General features: G+C 36.7%; 1 protein-coding gene across 2 annotated transcripts in view; it reads left to right on the forward strand.

Annotated features, from left to right (window-relative positions):
• Positions 1–15,748, forward strand: part of SPATA20 (spermatogenesis associated 20) — a 51,303-nt gene that overhangs the window by 21,961 nt on the left and 13,594 nt on the right. For both annotated transcript variants that reach the window (XM_087710020.1, XM_087710021.1), the window contains 2 exons: positions 1,732–1,940; positions 9,097–9,296. In XM_087710020.1, the coding sequence (XP_087566146.1) occupies positions 1,732–1,940; positions 9,097–9,296 (409 nt within the window). The remainder of the gene's footprint in view (positions 1–1,731; positions 1,941–9,096; positions 9,297–15,748) is intronic.

The following is a 15,748-nucleotide window of genomic DNA, read 5'->3' on the forward strand; positions in this document are numbered from 1 at the left end:
TATGTGAATAGATGATACGAAATATGTAGTATATAAAGGTCATTAAGGTCAGACCAGAGTGGCAGAAAACCTTATTCTAGAAGATTGCAGCCTACTTAGTCTAGGTGGAATGATGCATTCAAGGAGATATAGCAAAAGTTGCTTTCAAATCATCAGGTAATTCCCATGAGAACTGGATGAGATGAAAAAGTACTAGTCATGAGTAAACTGCCAAGATTGAATAGTTGAGCCATTCCATAGAATCAAGGAGTGTGCATAGTGGGGTCCTGCTTTAATTCTTTGAAACTGTAATTCAAAGAATTAAATCCTGCTTTAATTTTTGAAACTCAAATCCAGCCATGCTTTAAGTTGGGTAGATATGAATGGGCATTATGTATGTGAGAATAAATTGAGGTTTTACACAGTGAAAAGTAAACATTGAAAACCTGTATTTGTTTCTATGTGTCTTGTCTGTGGATAAGTAAGAGTATCCAATAACACTGAGGCATTATAAGACCCCCTTGGCAGACAGTTAGGATTCCATCTGAAGGAGGAAATGTTTTGATTAAAATTAGGTGTATAGTGGAAGAACTTAGAGTACATTGTAGTTTAAAAGGCTTTTTACTGCCTCTTGCCTTTTCATAGGAGCCAGTAGATATCTCTGTGAGATTGGCTAGTTGTGCAAATATCCACTTTGTGACAGGCTATATCATCTTAAAATTGCTCTTCTCTTGACCAAACACAAATTACATATATGTCAATAGAGTTAGGGGTAATCAGAAAATCAGAAAGGAAGGGTGATTTGCTTTACTACTTTGTGATAGCAGCAGTTCCACACCTGCTTTTTACATCTCAGATCGAACTTTGCTTAACAAATTTGCTAGCAAATTGAGTTGGTGGGAGTAAAGATGGTGAGAAGAAACAAAGAAGGGAAGACTGAAGAGGTTACGATGAAACTATTTGCATTTACCTTTTCATGGATAAATGTTTTGCTCCCAGGTTAATTTCCATTTTCTTCACCTTTGTAATATCACTTCAAGGGAGATTGAAGTACTATTTTTCTTATTTGGTCCACACATTTGGAGAAAGAGATTGGTTCTCTACTTGCCTTGTGTCCAAAATACAATAGCCACTGTTTTCAAAAGAGGGTTATTATCCTTTGCTTTCCATCTAAGAAGATAGAAAACATTTACACTGGATTTCAGAACTATCTATGCTGGTTTTTTCCAAATATCCAGAGCAAAAGAAGACATTTAAAAAAGTATATCTTTCAGTATTTTATAAATTAGAATAGTGGGAGAAAATGCTGGTCTAAGAGTAGGGATAGAATGTGTATATAGACAGATACATATATTTATATATATCCACATAAAAATATTATGCCCCACTCCCTATATTGTATAAAATACTGCTAGATTCTCCAGCAGTACTTATGTAACAATCTCCTATGGCAGTTTCTGGTATGAGAGTGAGAGTAAATTCTCAGAACAAACACTTATTCTCACTCTCATATTGGAGAAGACAAGGTCAAAGTCATTGCCACAAGGTAAAAGAAATAGACTTTTGCCTGGATATTAGAGAATGTCATTTAAACATTCAGAATCTTGGATCTTCCCTTGGAATATCAGAAATGGCTGGAAATATTTCACATACATTTCTTTGGAGGTGCTCATAGCAATAATTGGATTTATTAATGATAGCTATGAACTCCTATTATGAGGCTGGATTTTTTTCTCCTTTGTTTTTTTCTAGTTCTGTGCCTGTCCATGGATACTTAGAGGACTATGTCTTTGTAATCCAAGCACTCTTTGATCTATATGAAGCCACACTGAACCCTAGCTGGTTGGAATGGGCTGTGCAGCTTCAGCAAAAACAAGATGAACTCTTTTGGGATTCGAAAGGTTTTGCCTATTTCTCCACAGAAGCTGCTGATCCTTCCTTGCTCTTTCGCATAAAGGATGGTATGTATTTCTTTCAGAAGGAGACTCCAGTTTCTAGTGGTGATTAAATGACAGTCTATGATCTGGGCACTGCATTAGTGATACAGCTCACCTAGAACAGAGTTATTCAACAGTTATTGCAGGAAAAAAAACTCAATTTACAATTAATTAGAATTTGGATTTTCTCCTGAGCTTATTTTAGAAACAAATTTCCAGGATACTTAAAAGATTACCCCAAAGGAAAAAAATCCCACTCTTTCTCAAGCTTGGATTAATGTCTAACCAAGGGAGGATTTCCAACTTCTCATTCATTACCATGTATTATCTCGAGGGGCCCGCTTCACTTCATCCCATTCTTACTTAACCTCAGGTACAGATGTGACCAGCAACAGAGGTATCAAAGATATAAACAGGAAGATAATCAGACTTTTTATTGGCTGATGGAAAATCCTTGACATGCCACCATTGATATTGTTCTCTTTGCAGTTGAAACAAAGTTAAGGAACAAATGTGTTGGGAATTAAAGGACTGGCGTAGAAGAGTGATTTTTTTTTACTCTGTAGGCCCTCCTTGTTCTAATTTTTGATTTGTCTTTGAAAATTACCTGGCTTGTCAAGGGAGGAATCAATCTGAAGATAACTATGGGTTCTCTTACAGCCTTTTAGCTTTGCTGACTAAAAGCTAGAAGGTGAATATGCAAGAATAACAGAAGTCGCCCAGCTGGCTTTCATGCCTAAGGCAGGACTAGAACACCTGGCTTTTTGCCTGGTGACTTAACCAGATCTTTCTAAGCTAGCTGAAGCAAGTTAAGCTTTATTTGGCAAAGAACACTGTATGTAAGCATAGTATAATTTTTCTTTGAGTGACATTGTGATAGGTGCTTATGAATATGGATGAGCTTTGCTAGGGGTTCTAACAACCTGGTACCTCCCCAGATACCTCAGAATTTTCCAGCATTGCCTTAGTAGAGATGTTGGAGTTTTCTTGTCCATTGGGAGAGTTCACAGTAAGAATAGTTAGCATTCTTTTCCTGATTAGCACTGTGATATTTTAGCACAGGGGTCCCCGACTCACTATCGGGCCACAGCCCATTCAAACCGGGTCGTGCCAGTGGCAGTTGAGCATGTGTGTATGTGCAGCCTTACTCGTGCTTACACAATTGAAGCTGTGCATGCATGCATGCATGCCTCTTATGCAAAACCATCCCCTCTCCCCCCCGCCCCAGACCACCAACCTGGAAAGTTTGGGAAACGCTGTTCTAGCAATGTCTTGGTCTTTCTCTGTAACAAAATGTACATGAATACTATATGGTAGATCAGGTTCCTTCTGATATGAAAATGCCAAAAAGTAGTTTCTGTGCTTTTTTCACTATACAACCATCTGCAAAAATTAATGCATGGTATCTGCTTAAGAGGGGAATCTGATTTATCAGAAGACCCAGTTTTGTTCTGGTTTTTAGTCTTGATAGGTACAAGTGGTGAGGCAGCAAGTATGGAACATTAATGTGTTGTGCAAGTATGAATAAGGCAAACATCTCTCTTGGCACATAGTTTGAGGAAATAGAAAAATTGTATTTCTGCAGCAAGCTTGTTATTGCTTATACATTTATTGCACTTTAATGCTTTTATGTTATTTAACATATTCTCAGTAGCGTTGGTTGTCATTTGTTGGCATTAAGTAGAACAGTATAGTTGGCACAATGTCAGTGTATATGTAGACTATAATGTGACTTAAGTGCTCTTTGGCTATTGTCCTAGATAGCCTGGTGTGAGGTAGAACCATGTTTGAACTACCTTCTCCTCTTTTAATACCTCTAAAGATTTTAGTTGTAGTACCCCCCTCTCCAAAATGAGAAGCTGTCTGTAGGTAATTCTATCCTTTTTTGTGCTATATTCATATTTTCAATTGTGTGTCTAGGAATTGCCCACATGGGTATCTTGTCATCTAATTTATAATGGTATTTTTTCCAGACCCGCAGTAAAGCATTTCTTAAAATATGACTTTTAAAATTCTTATCCAATTTTTTGTTGAATAACAAGTAAGCATGCCAACCATATACCAGATCGTGTCCCTCAATATTCAATATTCTATCATTAGTTAAATGAGTCCCATCACTAATTACAGATAGCGCCACTGCATCATAATATAGTTTTAGGTTAGGTAATTTCAAGCCTCCTCTCTCGCGTACATCTTGCATTATTTTCATCTTTACCCTCGGCTTCTTTCCTGCCCATACAAATTTGTTAATACCCTTCTGCCATTCTAAAAGATTTGCATCTTTTTTAAGTATAGGTAACATTTGGAAGAGAAATAAAATTTTTTGTAAGATGTTCATTCACTGCCGCTATCCTACCCAGCAAAGATAAGTGCAATTTTTCCCATTTTTTCATCTCTATCTGTATACTATGCCAAAGTGGTTCATAATTATGCTTATATAGTTTCCCATTTGAAGTTAAAATATTAACTCCAAGATATTTGACTTTTTTGACTACCTCGCATCCTAGCATCCCTCCTAGTTCTTCCTTTTGTTTGGTATTCATATTTATAACTAATATTTTTGTTTTTCCTAAATTTATTTTAAAACCAGACACTTGACCATATTGATTAATCGTATTCATTAAAACCATACTGGATTCCTGTGATTGTTCCAATATTATGACCAGATCATCCGCAAAGGTGCGCACTCTGTATTTTTGCTGCCTAATCTTGATCCCTTTTAGACCCTCCAAGCCCCGTATTTTATTCAACAATACTTGTTGAATTAACTACTATTGTTTATTATTGTTATAATAAACAATAGTGGGGACAAAGGACAGCCCTGTCTTGTACCTTTTCCAATTTGAAAAGAGTCTGTTAAACTTCCATTGACTATGATTTGTGCTGTTTGCTGTTGGTATATTGCTTTAATTGACTGTAAAAAACTATCTCCTATCTGCATTTTTTGCAATATCTTCAACAGAAATTGCCAGTTAACTCGATCAAAGGCCTTCTCAGCATCCAAAAATATGAACGCAGCAGGAATTTGGTTGTTCTTTCCCAAATATTCTAATGCATTAATAATTAATCTAACATTACTTTTCATCTGTCTCCCCTGTATAAAACCTGTTTGGTCGGTGTGTATCAATTGTTGAATAACCAGCATTAACCTACATTAAGTAATGAGATAGGTCTATAATTTTTTGGTTGTTCTTTCCCAAATATTCTAATGCATTAATAATTAATCTAACATTACTTTTCATCTGTCTCCCCTGTATAAAACCTGTTTGGTCAGTGTGTATCAATTGTTGAATAACCAGCATTAACCTATTTGCTAGTATTTTAGTAAAAATTTTATAATCTACATTAAGTAATGAGATAGGTCTATAATTTTTTGGTTGGATAGTATCTTGATCTTCTTTGGGTATCAAAGATATAAACACTGTCTTCCAAGATGGAGGCACCTTACCTTCCGTTTGAATCTTATTAAATAATTCTCTAAGAGGTTCTATCATTTCTAACTGTAAATTTTTATAGTAAACCGCTGTCAAACCATCTGTACCTGGTGCTTTCCCTAACTTTAATTGCTTAATTACCTGCAAAATTCCCCCCGAGGTTATTAGTTGGTTCAATTTTTGCCTGTGCTCTTCTCTAACCGAGGGTATTTTCTCTTTATCTAAATATTTGTCTATATCTAAACCATTAATTTTATCTCCTTTATACAATTCTGTAAAAAATTCCCCAAATGCCTTTTGAATCTCCTCCTGTTGAAACACCTCCTTCCCTCTGTAAGTCAGTTTAGATATATTTCGAGTTTTCCTTTTTTTCCTAATCTGATAAGCTAACCATCTGCCAGGTTTGTTTGCATTAGAAAAAGGATTGTGTTTTGCACATAATAAACTAGTGGCTACCTGGTCAGAGATCAACATGTCAAATTGAGATTTTAATATGGTGATTGCTTCCTTAACCTTTGTATCGCCTGGATTCACTGTTAACTCCAACTCTTTCCTCTTAATTTCCTCTTCCAATTCTGTTTGTTTTAACCCTTGTTTATATCTATGTGTTTTATTTATATTCATCAGCACTCCTCTCATATACGCTTTGCTTGCATCCCATACGAATTCCATAGGTGTACCCTTATTCATATTCAAAACAAAGTATTCAGATAACAATTTTTTATAATCATTAATATACGTTTCATATATAAATAAGTTTTCATTCAATCTCCAAGACCTTCTCGCCTGCACTGCCCTTCCCAATTCCATCCAAATTGGGTTATGATCTGAAAGGACCCTAGCCGCAATCTTTGTCTTCTTCACCCTAGAAAGCAAATCATTAGTGATTAGTATAAAGTCAATCCTTGAAAGGGATTGATGTCTATCAGAAAAGAAGGTGAAATCATATTCCTCTGCATTTCTTTCTCGCCAAATATCTCTCAATTCAAAGTCGTCCATCATGTCAAAAAAAGGTTTGGGTAGCTTTGCTCGTATCTTAGTATTTGGGCAAGAAGTCTTCTTATCCCTTTTAGTGTCTATCACACCATTCCAATCACCCAATAGTATACAAGACTATAGTCCCACTGTACTAATTTAGCATGAAGATTTCTATAGAATCCATCTTGCTGTTGATTAGGAGCATAAATCCCCAAAAGTAATGTCTTTTTCCCTTCTAAGATTAGATCTAACACGATATATCTTCCAAAGGGATCTGCTTCAATTAATTCAGCTTTGATGACTTTTCTTAAGTATACAACTATACCATTCTTCTTTTCCATAGCAGAAGCTACAAAATGTTGACCAAGTTTTGGGTTAATCAAATATTTTGGATCAGTTGATTTGATATGAGTTTCTTGCAAACAAATTATATCATTCTTAAACTGTTTAAGATAGTGAAATATTTTCTTTCTCTTCTGTGGAGAATTCAATCGATTGACATTCCATGTTAGAATCTTAGTTGTCATCTTTGGTTACCTGAAGCTTTTTTAGAGCCTCCTGCATGGCCTGTTTAACCTTTGGCCTAGCTCCTCCCATGGCTTCTGAGCTTGTTGCTGTAACTCCTTGATTGATGGCCGGTGATTGTTGAGATTGTTGCCTTTTAGCTTGTTTTCCATTTGTCTGGTAGTCATACGGCTAGGTCTTTGTTCCATATCACCTTGCCCTTCTAGGGAGGGGAGATGGTACATCTTGTCTGGTAGTTGTATGGTTTGCTGTCTGTCTTGTCCTTCTTGTGGTCTTTCTCCGGATCCAGATGGTGCGGGGTGTCCCAACTTCAAAATATTGTGATAGAAATCTCGAGCTTTCCATACGGAGTTGAGACGATATCTTTGCCTGTCAAATGTAAATATAATACCAAATGGTGCGTCCCATCTGTACTGTATCTGATGGTTTCTGAATTCTTCCACTAAAAAAGCATAGTCTCTCCTGGCTCTTAGCATTTGAGGTGGTATTTCTTTCAAAACAGTCAAATCCTGGCCCCCAATTTGGAGCCTAGTGTTATAGGACTCTTGTAATATCATGTTTCTGAGCTCTCTTGTAGTGAAATATATAACTACGTCTCGGGGGAGTTGCTTCTGTTTTGCCACCCAAGAATTAACGCGATAAGCTTTATCGATCTGCCAGTCAAAGTTAGACCCTGGTCTTCCCACCAGACAATCAAAAGCTTCTGAAAGAATCTGTTTCAAGTTCTCCTGTTTATCCTCATGCAACCCCCTTACTCTTAATGCCAGCTCCATCTGCCTGTACTGTATCATAATAATTTGTTTTTCAGCGTTTTCAACTTTTTGTTGCACCACCTCAGTTTTGGATGTTAAATTGGTATTAGCTTCGTTAAGATCCTCTAGACTATCTTCAATTCCAGAAACATGTTCTGTCAGTACAGTTACAAGTCCCTGCATATCATCTTTCATTTTAGCAACCCTATTATCAATTTTATCATACAAGTCCGCCTTAAGTTCTTTTATCTCCTCTTTTATCTCCTCTTTAAAATCTCTAAAAGTTTCCAAAAAAAGTTCTTTCGTTAGCAAATCTCCAATAGGGGGCATAGAGGGTGGAGGCTGCGACTTTGTGCCAGGTATTGGGGATGTACTTCTAGGAGGGGGTTTCAGACCAGGATTTAGTTTTGAGGCCATTCCAAGTCTTATCTTCAAGCAATTAATCAAACTCTACTGGCCCGCTATGCAGCTACGAAAAGAGGTATTAAATCACCCCTTTATTAGCTCCGTAGGACTTTTCAGAAGGTTTCAGAAAAAAAGCATTGTAACGAAACAGCTCAGCATATTCAACGCCATTTTAGACTTCTCTATATTAGAAATATATGTTAGCAAAGTTGATAAAAAAAAGTCTTGTAGAATCTTGTAGAAGTGAAACTAATTAATAAACATCTGCTGGCCGGCTATAAGGCAGAATGATGAATCACTCCCTTCCTTTGAAGTTTTATAGCTATTCTTTGCAAGAAGATTAAGAAGGTGAGCGTTGTTACAGAGAATTCACAGTCGCCATTTTAAAGGCTTTTTTAGATAACCAAATTAACGAAGGAAGATCTTGTAAAAAATGAAGCTAGGATTTAAATAAGCAAATGAAGTTCTCAGATACGGGCTCTGCTTGTACTAAAATCAAATAGTTCAAATGTTGTTCTAAGTGGGAGGATCTTACTTTGGGCTGTAAAAAACAGCTGTAGATTCCAGCACGGAGATGATTCAGCCTCGGCTGGCCCCCCTCTCTTCGCAGACATAAAAGCTGCAAAGATCAAAAAGGCACTTTGCCAGCTGGATCTCTCTCCTTCCCTTCTTGCCTGAAGGATAAGGTACCTGTCAGATGTCTAGACAGATAACGTGACCAGGAACTCGGGAGCAGCTCTGTTAAGCTGCTACCATCAGCAAGGTCCCGCCCAGGAAGTCAAGAAATTGCATCTCTTAATGAAACATTGAAGAATTTAACAGTTGAGAAAGAAACTGAGAAAACATGCCATGAAAGTGGAATGCAAGCTGCACTTCCTTTGTATTTGTCACAATGTCCATTCAAAAAGGGACTGTCCTTGTATTGTGATGACACAATGTTAATTGGTTCCCCGTTGCGCCCCCATTTCCCATTTCTGCTTTACAGTCCAGAAGATATCAGAGCATTACAAAAATAATCCTTTCATTAAAAAGTGTGTACATTCTTTTTGGTTCAAAAAATAGTTCATTTACTGACCTTTGTTATAGATCAAGATGGTGCAGAACCCAGCCCCAACTCTGTTGCAGTTTCTAATCTGCTCCGGGCAGCGAGCTATACTGACTGTGAAGAATGGGTGAAGAAAGCTGGGCAGATCCTAACTGTCTTCTCAGAGAGACTTGTGAAGATTCCTGTTGTCCTCCCTGAGATGGCTCGAGCCACTGCTGCATTTTATCTGACACTCAAACAGGTATTGTGCTGGACAGGGTAATATTTAATATGCAGCATTTAGAGCAATGTTCCCCAATCTAATAGTTTCCTGGGAGCTGATAGATAACTCCTCTATTCCCTGTGGTTATTAACTATTGAGTCTAGGAGTTGTGATAAAACAAATCTGAATGGCACCAAAAAGCAGAAGGCTAATTTAAAGAGAGAGAAGTAATAGCATTGTGTAAGAAATGTCTGGGATATCAAAACTCAGATAGTCCTCAGCTTATAATCACAAGTGACACCAGGATTTTAGTTGTGAAAGGATGTGGTTGTTAAGCAAGTCATCATGTAACCTGACCTAATTTTATGACCATTTTTATTGTCATCATTAAATGAACCCCACAATTGTTGAATGATTCACACAGTTGTTAAGTAAATGTTTTCCAATTGATTTTCCTTGGTGGAAGCCATCTGAGAATGACACCAATCACAATCATGTGAGCACAAGGTGCTGCAACCATTATAAATGCCAGCTGGCTGACAGGCACCCAATCACGTGGCTGCAGAGATAGTGTGATGATCATAATGTCAAGGATAAGTTGTAAGATACTTTTTCTGAGGCTGTCATAGCTTCGAGCCATTATTAAATGAATGGTTGTAAATTGGGGATAGAGGGAAGATTTGAGATTTTCACAAGTAGAATTATTAAAGTTCTGCCCTTTTATTTCTTGAGTCTGCTCTGTATTTTCCTTACCAATAGTGAGATCTCTCTGTCCTTGGACAACCTCCACACTGGTTGTCTTGACTCCTTCTCTGAGCCTTCATTAACTGGTACAGTGTGAAACAAGGCTAATCTACACATGATTTCATGTTCGTTTCAATTGTGTTAGAATAACTTCAGTAAATAGTAAATAGTTTGTTATTGCAGTTTAGTTTCTTTAGAGTTACTGTTACTGTTTGGTGATTGATACCATTTTTTTAACTTGTTTACTTTTCTCTCTTTCTTTATGGTTATGAATTGTGACAATTTGTATGGTGTTCTCTTTTATCACTGTCAGTCTAAAAGCCAAGGTCATTTTTTTTGGTAAAGCTTAACTTCTATTTCTCTTTTGAACTCAAGGATTTGTGGTACATTTTGAATAACCTTAATTTAAAAAGTGAGTTAAACCCGAAAAGAAATCTCATAAGCCATAAGAAGAGCTAAAAAAATATTTCTAATTTCTAAGTTTTGGTGGGAGACTAAAAAGAAAGAGCAGCCGGAAAAATACTACATCTAATATGACTGTTCCCAATAAAAGAAACTCATGAATTTGGTTCTATCCGTTGAAAATGTCAGTGAATTCAATCTAGCACTCTTATGTTATGCATTGAGAATGTTCTGTTCAATGCATCCAGGGAGAGGAAATATTTCTCCTAAGCCTAAGTCTGTTATATTTGATCAGTAAGTCTCTACTGGACAATTTTCTTACTGAGCTACTCTTTAGAAAGGACTCAAAAATGTAAACTTCCGGTTTGAGGGGGCTTGCTGGTGGGAGCTGGTCGTTACAGCTCCAGAATCCTGGTCACGTTTATCTGTCGGATGAGCAATCCATCAGCCATCTGACAGCTTGTTTACCTTTTCTTCGGGCCAAGAAGATAAGGTGAGCCTAATTGTGCCAGGCAACGTGCCAACTAACTCTCACAGATCGTCTCTGGGAGGGGGGGGAGGCCAGCTGACGGCAGAATTGTCTCCGTGCCAGGAATTCCTGCTGCGATTAGCAGCACAAAGCAAAAACCTCAAATCCTCAGAACAAAATTTGATTTACTGAATCCAAGACGAGCAGACCCTGTACATGTGAACTTTTAATTGTTTGTATTAATCCTTAGCTTCATTTTTTACAAGAATTCCTTCTGATATCTTACTTGCTAAAGAGACATTCAAAATGGCGCCGAGCAGCTTCATAACACTGTTCGAGCTTTGAATCTCTACGGAGTTTAAAACTTCAAAGGAAAGGAGTGATTTAATATTAAATTAAACAGTAACAGCGGCACAATCGGCCAGCAGAGACTTATTAATTGGCTGAAGAAGATTAAAACTTGGAATGGCTTCTAAGCAAAACCCTATCCAAAAGGTCCCCCCCCCCCCGGCTCCAAAAAGTGCTGGCAGTTTGCCTGCTCCTGGCACAAAACTACAGTGGGGGGTGGGAGGGAGGGATGTATATTAGGCTTGACGAGGGGTGTTAGATTTTAATGTAACATGATTGCACATGTATACTGTCTTTTCTTATTTTTTCTTTAAAACTAAGATATGTTAAGTAGATTGATATGGAAGCATAAATAACATCAACATAGATTAGAGTTTGCTCAGAAGCGGAAATACATCAATGAGAGGAAGAGTGGGAAACAGAAGAGAGAAGAAAGATGGGAAGAGAGGGATAGGAGAGAGGGTAAGGGGGGAAGATGAGGAGGATAAGGAGGAGTGGAATGTAGAGAGAGGAGAAGGAGAAAGGAAGGGGAAGTAGAGTAGGAAAGGATGATGGAGAGAAGAAAGGAGGTAGGAGAGAGGTAGAAGAAAGAGGCGTATGGAGAGCAGAAGAGCTAATAATGGGTTTTTATCTTTTTGGGCATTGATGACAAGAGGAACTGATGTAATTACCACTTAATACAATAGGATACTGGCTATGTAATAGTATACATATGATTGTATGTTATGAAAATGGAAAATAAAAAAGTATATTTAAAAAAAAATGTAAAATTCGTTAAAAAATCAATACGCTACGAGGTGCTGAATAGAACAAGAGACGATCAGATAATACACAATCAACAACAACTAACAGTCCTAAAACAGGTACCGAGGAGAATCAGAGAACTAAGAAGGCCCTATCAATTTTTAACATCTGTGCTGAATAAATACGAAATTAACTTCAGATGGCTGATGCCGGAGGGCATACTGGTAACTTGGAGAGATAGAAGATTCAGAATAGACATGGTGGAACAAGCGGAAGATTTCTACAATAATCTTGTTGGGCAGGAGGATGAGGAAGATGAAGGAGAACAGTTGGGAGCAAGGATGCAAGGACTCAGGGCACAGATAAGAAGAGAAAAGAAAAGAAACTAGTGGAGACAAGAAAGGAGAAATAAGTTGTTTTAGACAAAAAAGGGGAAGAACCAAAAGAAGTGAGAGAGATAAAGGCAACAAGAAGCACATGACCTAAATACACATAGAATCATGTCAGGAGAAATCAAGATTCTATCATTGAATATCAATGGTTTAAACTTACCCCAGAAAAGGAAAACAACCTTTAATAAACTAAAACATTTGAATTACAATATAATTGCAATGCAAGAGGTCCATATAACTAAGTGACAGATCCAGATCTTGGAATATCATAGATTGGGTAAACTTAACATGGCATTAGCTGATCAAAAGAAAAGAGGAATAGCATTATATGTTAAAGACACAATCCAGACTAAACTAATTTATCATGATGAGGAAGAGAGAATATTAATTGTAAAAATAATGTTAAACCAAAAAAAGGTGTCACTGGTTGTAATATATGCACCTAATGAAGGTCAGGAAATTTTTTATTATAGACAACATAGCATTATTCGAGAGATGGGAAATGAAAATGTCTGTTTAATGGGTGATTTCAATGCTATAGTTGACCAGAAATGGGACTATAAAAGTGAAAAGAAGAGAAAAGGAGCTAGGAGAATTTTGCCCAGGTCATTCTTCCAAATGGCCGAAGAATTAAGTATCTATGATGTATGATGAGAAAGATGTCCAGAGGGAAAGCAATATACCTTCTACTCGAATAGACATGAATCCTGGTGAAGGATAGATATGGTCTGGATGTCGATGGAGTTAATTTAGGAAGTGAAGGAGATAGACATAGAACCCAATTTATGGGCCGACTACAATCCCATGAGGATTATATGGAAAAAACAAAAGGGCAGTTATCATTGGTTATTCAATAGAACAATCCTAAAGGATCGGGAATAAATTAAAAGAATCAGGAATTGAGATTTTTCTTCAAAGAAAACTGGCCAGGAAACACATCCGTACAAAACATATCGGATACAACTAAGGCATTTATAAGAGGGGTCACAATATCAGCTACAGCTAGGAAGAAAAAAATTGAGAATCAAAAAATAAGAGAGTTGAAAGAAAGATATAGAAATGTAGAGAGTGAACTTCAAAAGAAACCACAAAATAGAAGTATAAAAGGAAGTATGGAATTGATTAAACATGAATTGGCCATATTTGAAAAAGCAAAATTGGCACAGTCTATAAAAAAAGCAAAACAAAATTTATTTGAGAATGCAAATAAACCGGGGCAGTTGCTATCCTATAGGCTGAGGAAGCAGAAACAAGAGAATTGGATCAATAAATTACCAGATGAAAAAGGCGAGATCTGCTATCAACTAGAGGAAAAGAAAAGGATTACCCAAGAGTTCTATGAACAATTATATAGAGAAAACCGAGACTATACAAAGGAAGGAATACTACAATATCTGGAAAAGTCAGATCTGCCAAAGATACCAGAGGAAATAAAAGATATGCTCAATGAAGAAATTAAAACATAAGAGATAATTGAGGCCATACAAAGACAAAAGAATAATAAAGCTGCAGGGCCGGATGGACTGCCAGCAGAAATATATAAAGAATTCCAGGATATGCTTGTTCCAACGCTGTTGCAAATTTATAATGCTGTGTTGAAAGAGGCGAAGACACCGTTATCATGGATGGAGGCTAATGTCGTATTATTACCTAAGATGGACATAGACCAGATGTTTATACAAAATTATAGACCAATCTCACTGCTAAATGCAGACTACAAAATTTTTGCTCTGATAATAGCAGAACGGTTGAAAAAATTCCTTACATCGTTCATCCGCACAGATCAAAATGGATTCCTCCCAGAAGACAAATTAAAAACAATATGAGAATTATGCTGAACATTCTCGAATATTATGAAGTGCATAATGAAAAACAGGTTGCACTATTTTTCTCGATGCCCAAAAGGCATTTGATAATGTGAACTGGGAATTTTTGAATCAACAATTGGAACACATGGAATTTGGGGATAAATTTATAAACACGATTAGAGCAATATATCAAAAACCCAAAGTAATAATTAATGGTGAATTAACGCAAAGTATAGCAATTCAGAAAGGTACAAGACAAGGTTGCCCTCTATCCCCACCGCTGTTTATATTAACCTTAGAAGTTCTAGCTAGGAATGTACATAAAGAGAAACAGATAAAGGGACTAGAAAATCAAAAAGGAACAATTTAAGTTACAGGCTTTTGCGGACGATCTAGTTTTCATATTAAAGGATCCTATAAAGTCTGGTATGAAACTTATTGAGGAATTGACAGAGTATGGGAAAGTAGCGGGTTTAAAGATAAATGTGCAAAGACTAAAATGCTGGTTAAAAATATGACATCCAAATCGAAAGAGGAGTTAACGAAGAAATTGGGTATCCAAACTGTCAAAAAAGTCAAATATCTAGGTGTACATTTATCTGCGAGGTGTGTGTCCATCAAAGAAGATAACTATACTAATTTGATCAATAAAACTAAGAAAGAAAGGTGGAAAAAACTACAATTGTCCCTGATGGGTAGGATTGCAGTCATAAAATGAATGTATTACCAAAATTTCTTTTCCTATTTCAGAATATTCCCATTAAATTAGAAAAAGGTTTTTTTAAGGATTTGAATCAATTGGTTTCAAAATTTATTTGGCAGGGAAGAAATCAAGAATAAAACTCAAAACTATGCAAGACACTAAGGAAAAAGGAGGATTTGGCGTACCAGATTGGGAACTATATTATACTGCGGCCACTCTAACATGGTTAAAAGAATGGATAACGTTGAGAAATAAAAGAGTACTCAAATTGGAAGGTCATGACCTCCAAGTAGGATGGCATGCCTTCCTTTGGTATGAAAAAGGATCTGCACACAAATATTTCAATAGACACTACATCAGACAGTCCCTGTTATTAATATGGAACAAAATTAAACACGACCACTATACCAAAACACCCATTTGGCTATCTACAATGGAATTTAATTAAATTTAATTAATTTAATTTAATTTAATTAACCACATTTATATGCCGCCCAATCCCGAAGGATTCCGGAAGCATACATACACCCAAATTTAATTAATATGGAAAATACAGTTACATATAAAGATTATTGAACAGACGGGGAGATCAAAACTAGATTAGAATTGGCATCACAAGGGGTACAAGTAGAATGAGGAGGAACATGTCAAAGAAACTATGGTTGCCTGGGTGAAACATTTCGGTTATAATGTGGAATTGGCTTAAGTGGGAAAAACTTTGGATACTTAATCAAAAACTAACAATGGCTACGGCATATAAAGAAAATCTTTATAAGATGTTCTACAGATGGCATCTCCCCCAAACACGGCTCTCCAAAATCTTTAAAAATCTGCCCTCAAAATGTTGGAAGTGTAAAAAAAACACCAGGCACTTTTTATCA

This window comes from Thamnophis sirtalis, unplaced genomic scaffold, assembly GCF_051295495.1.
Source record: "Thamnophis sirtalis isolate CommonGarterSnake01/CBP01778 unplaced genomic scaffold, rThaSir2_p1.2 scaffold_3, whole genome shotgun sequence".
Classification (NCBI taxonomy): domain Eukaryota; kingdom Metazoa; phylum Chordata; class Lepidosauria; order Squamata; family Natricidae; genus Thamnophis; species Thamnophis sirtalis.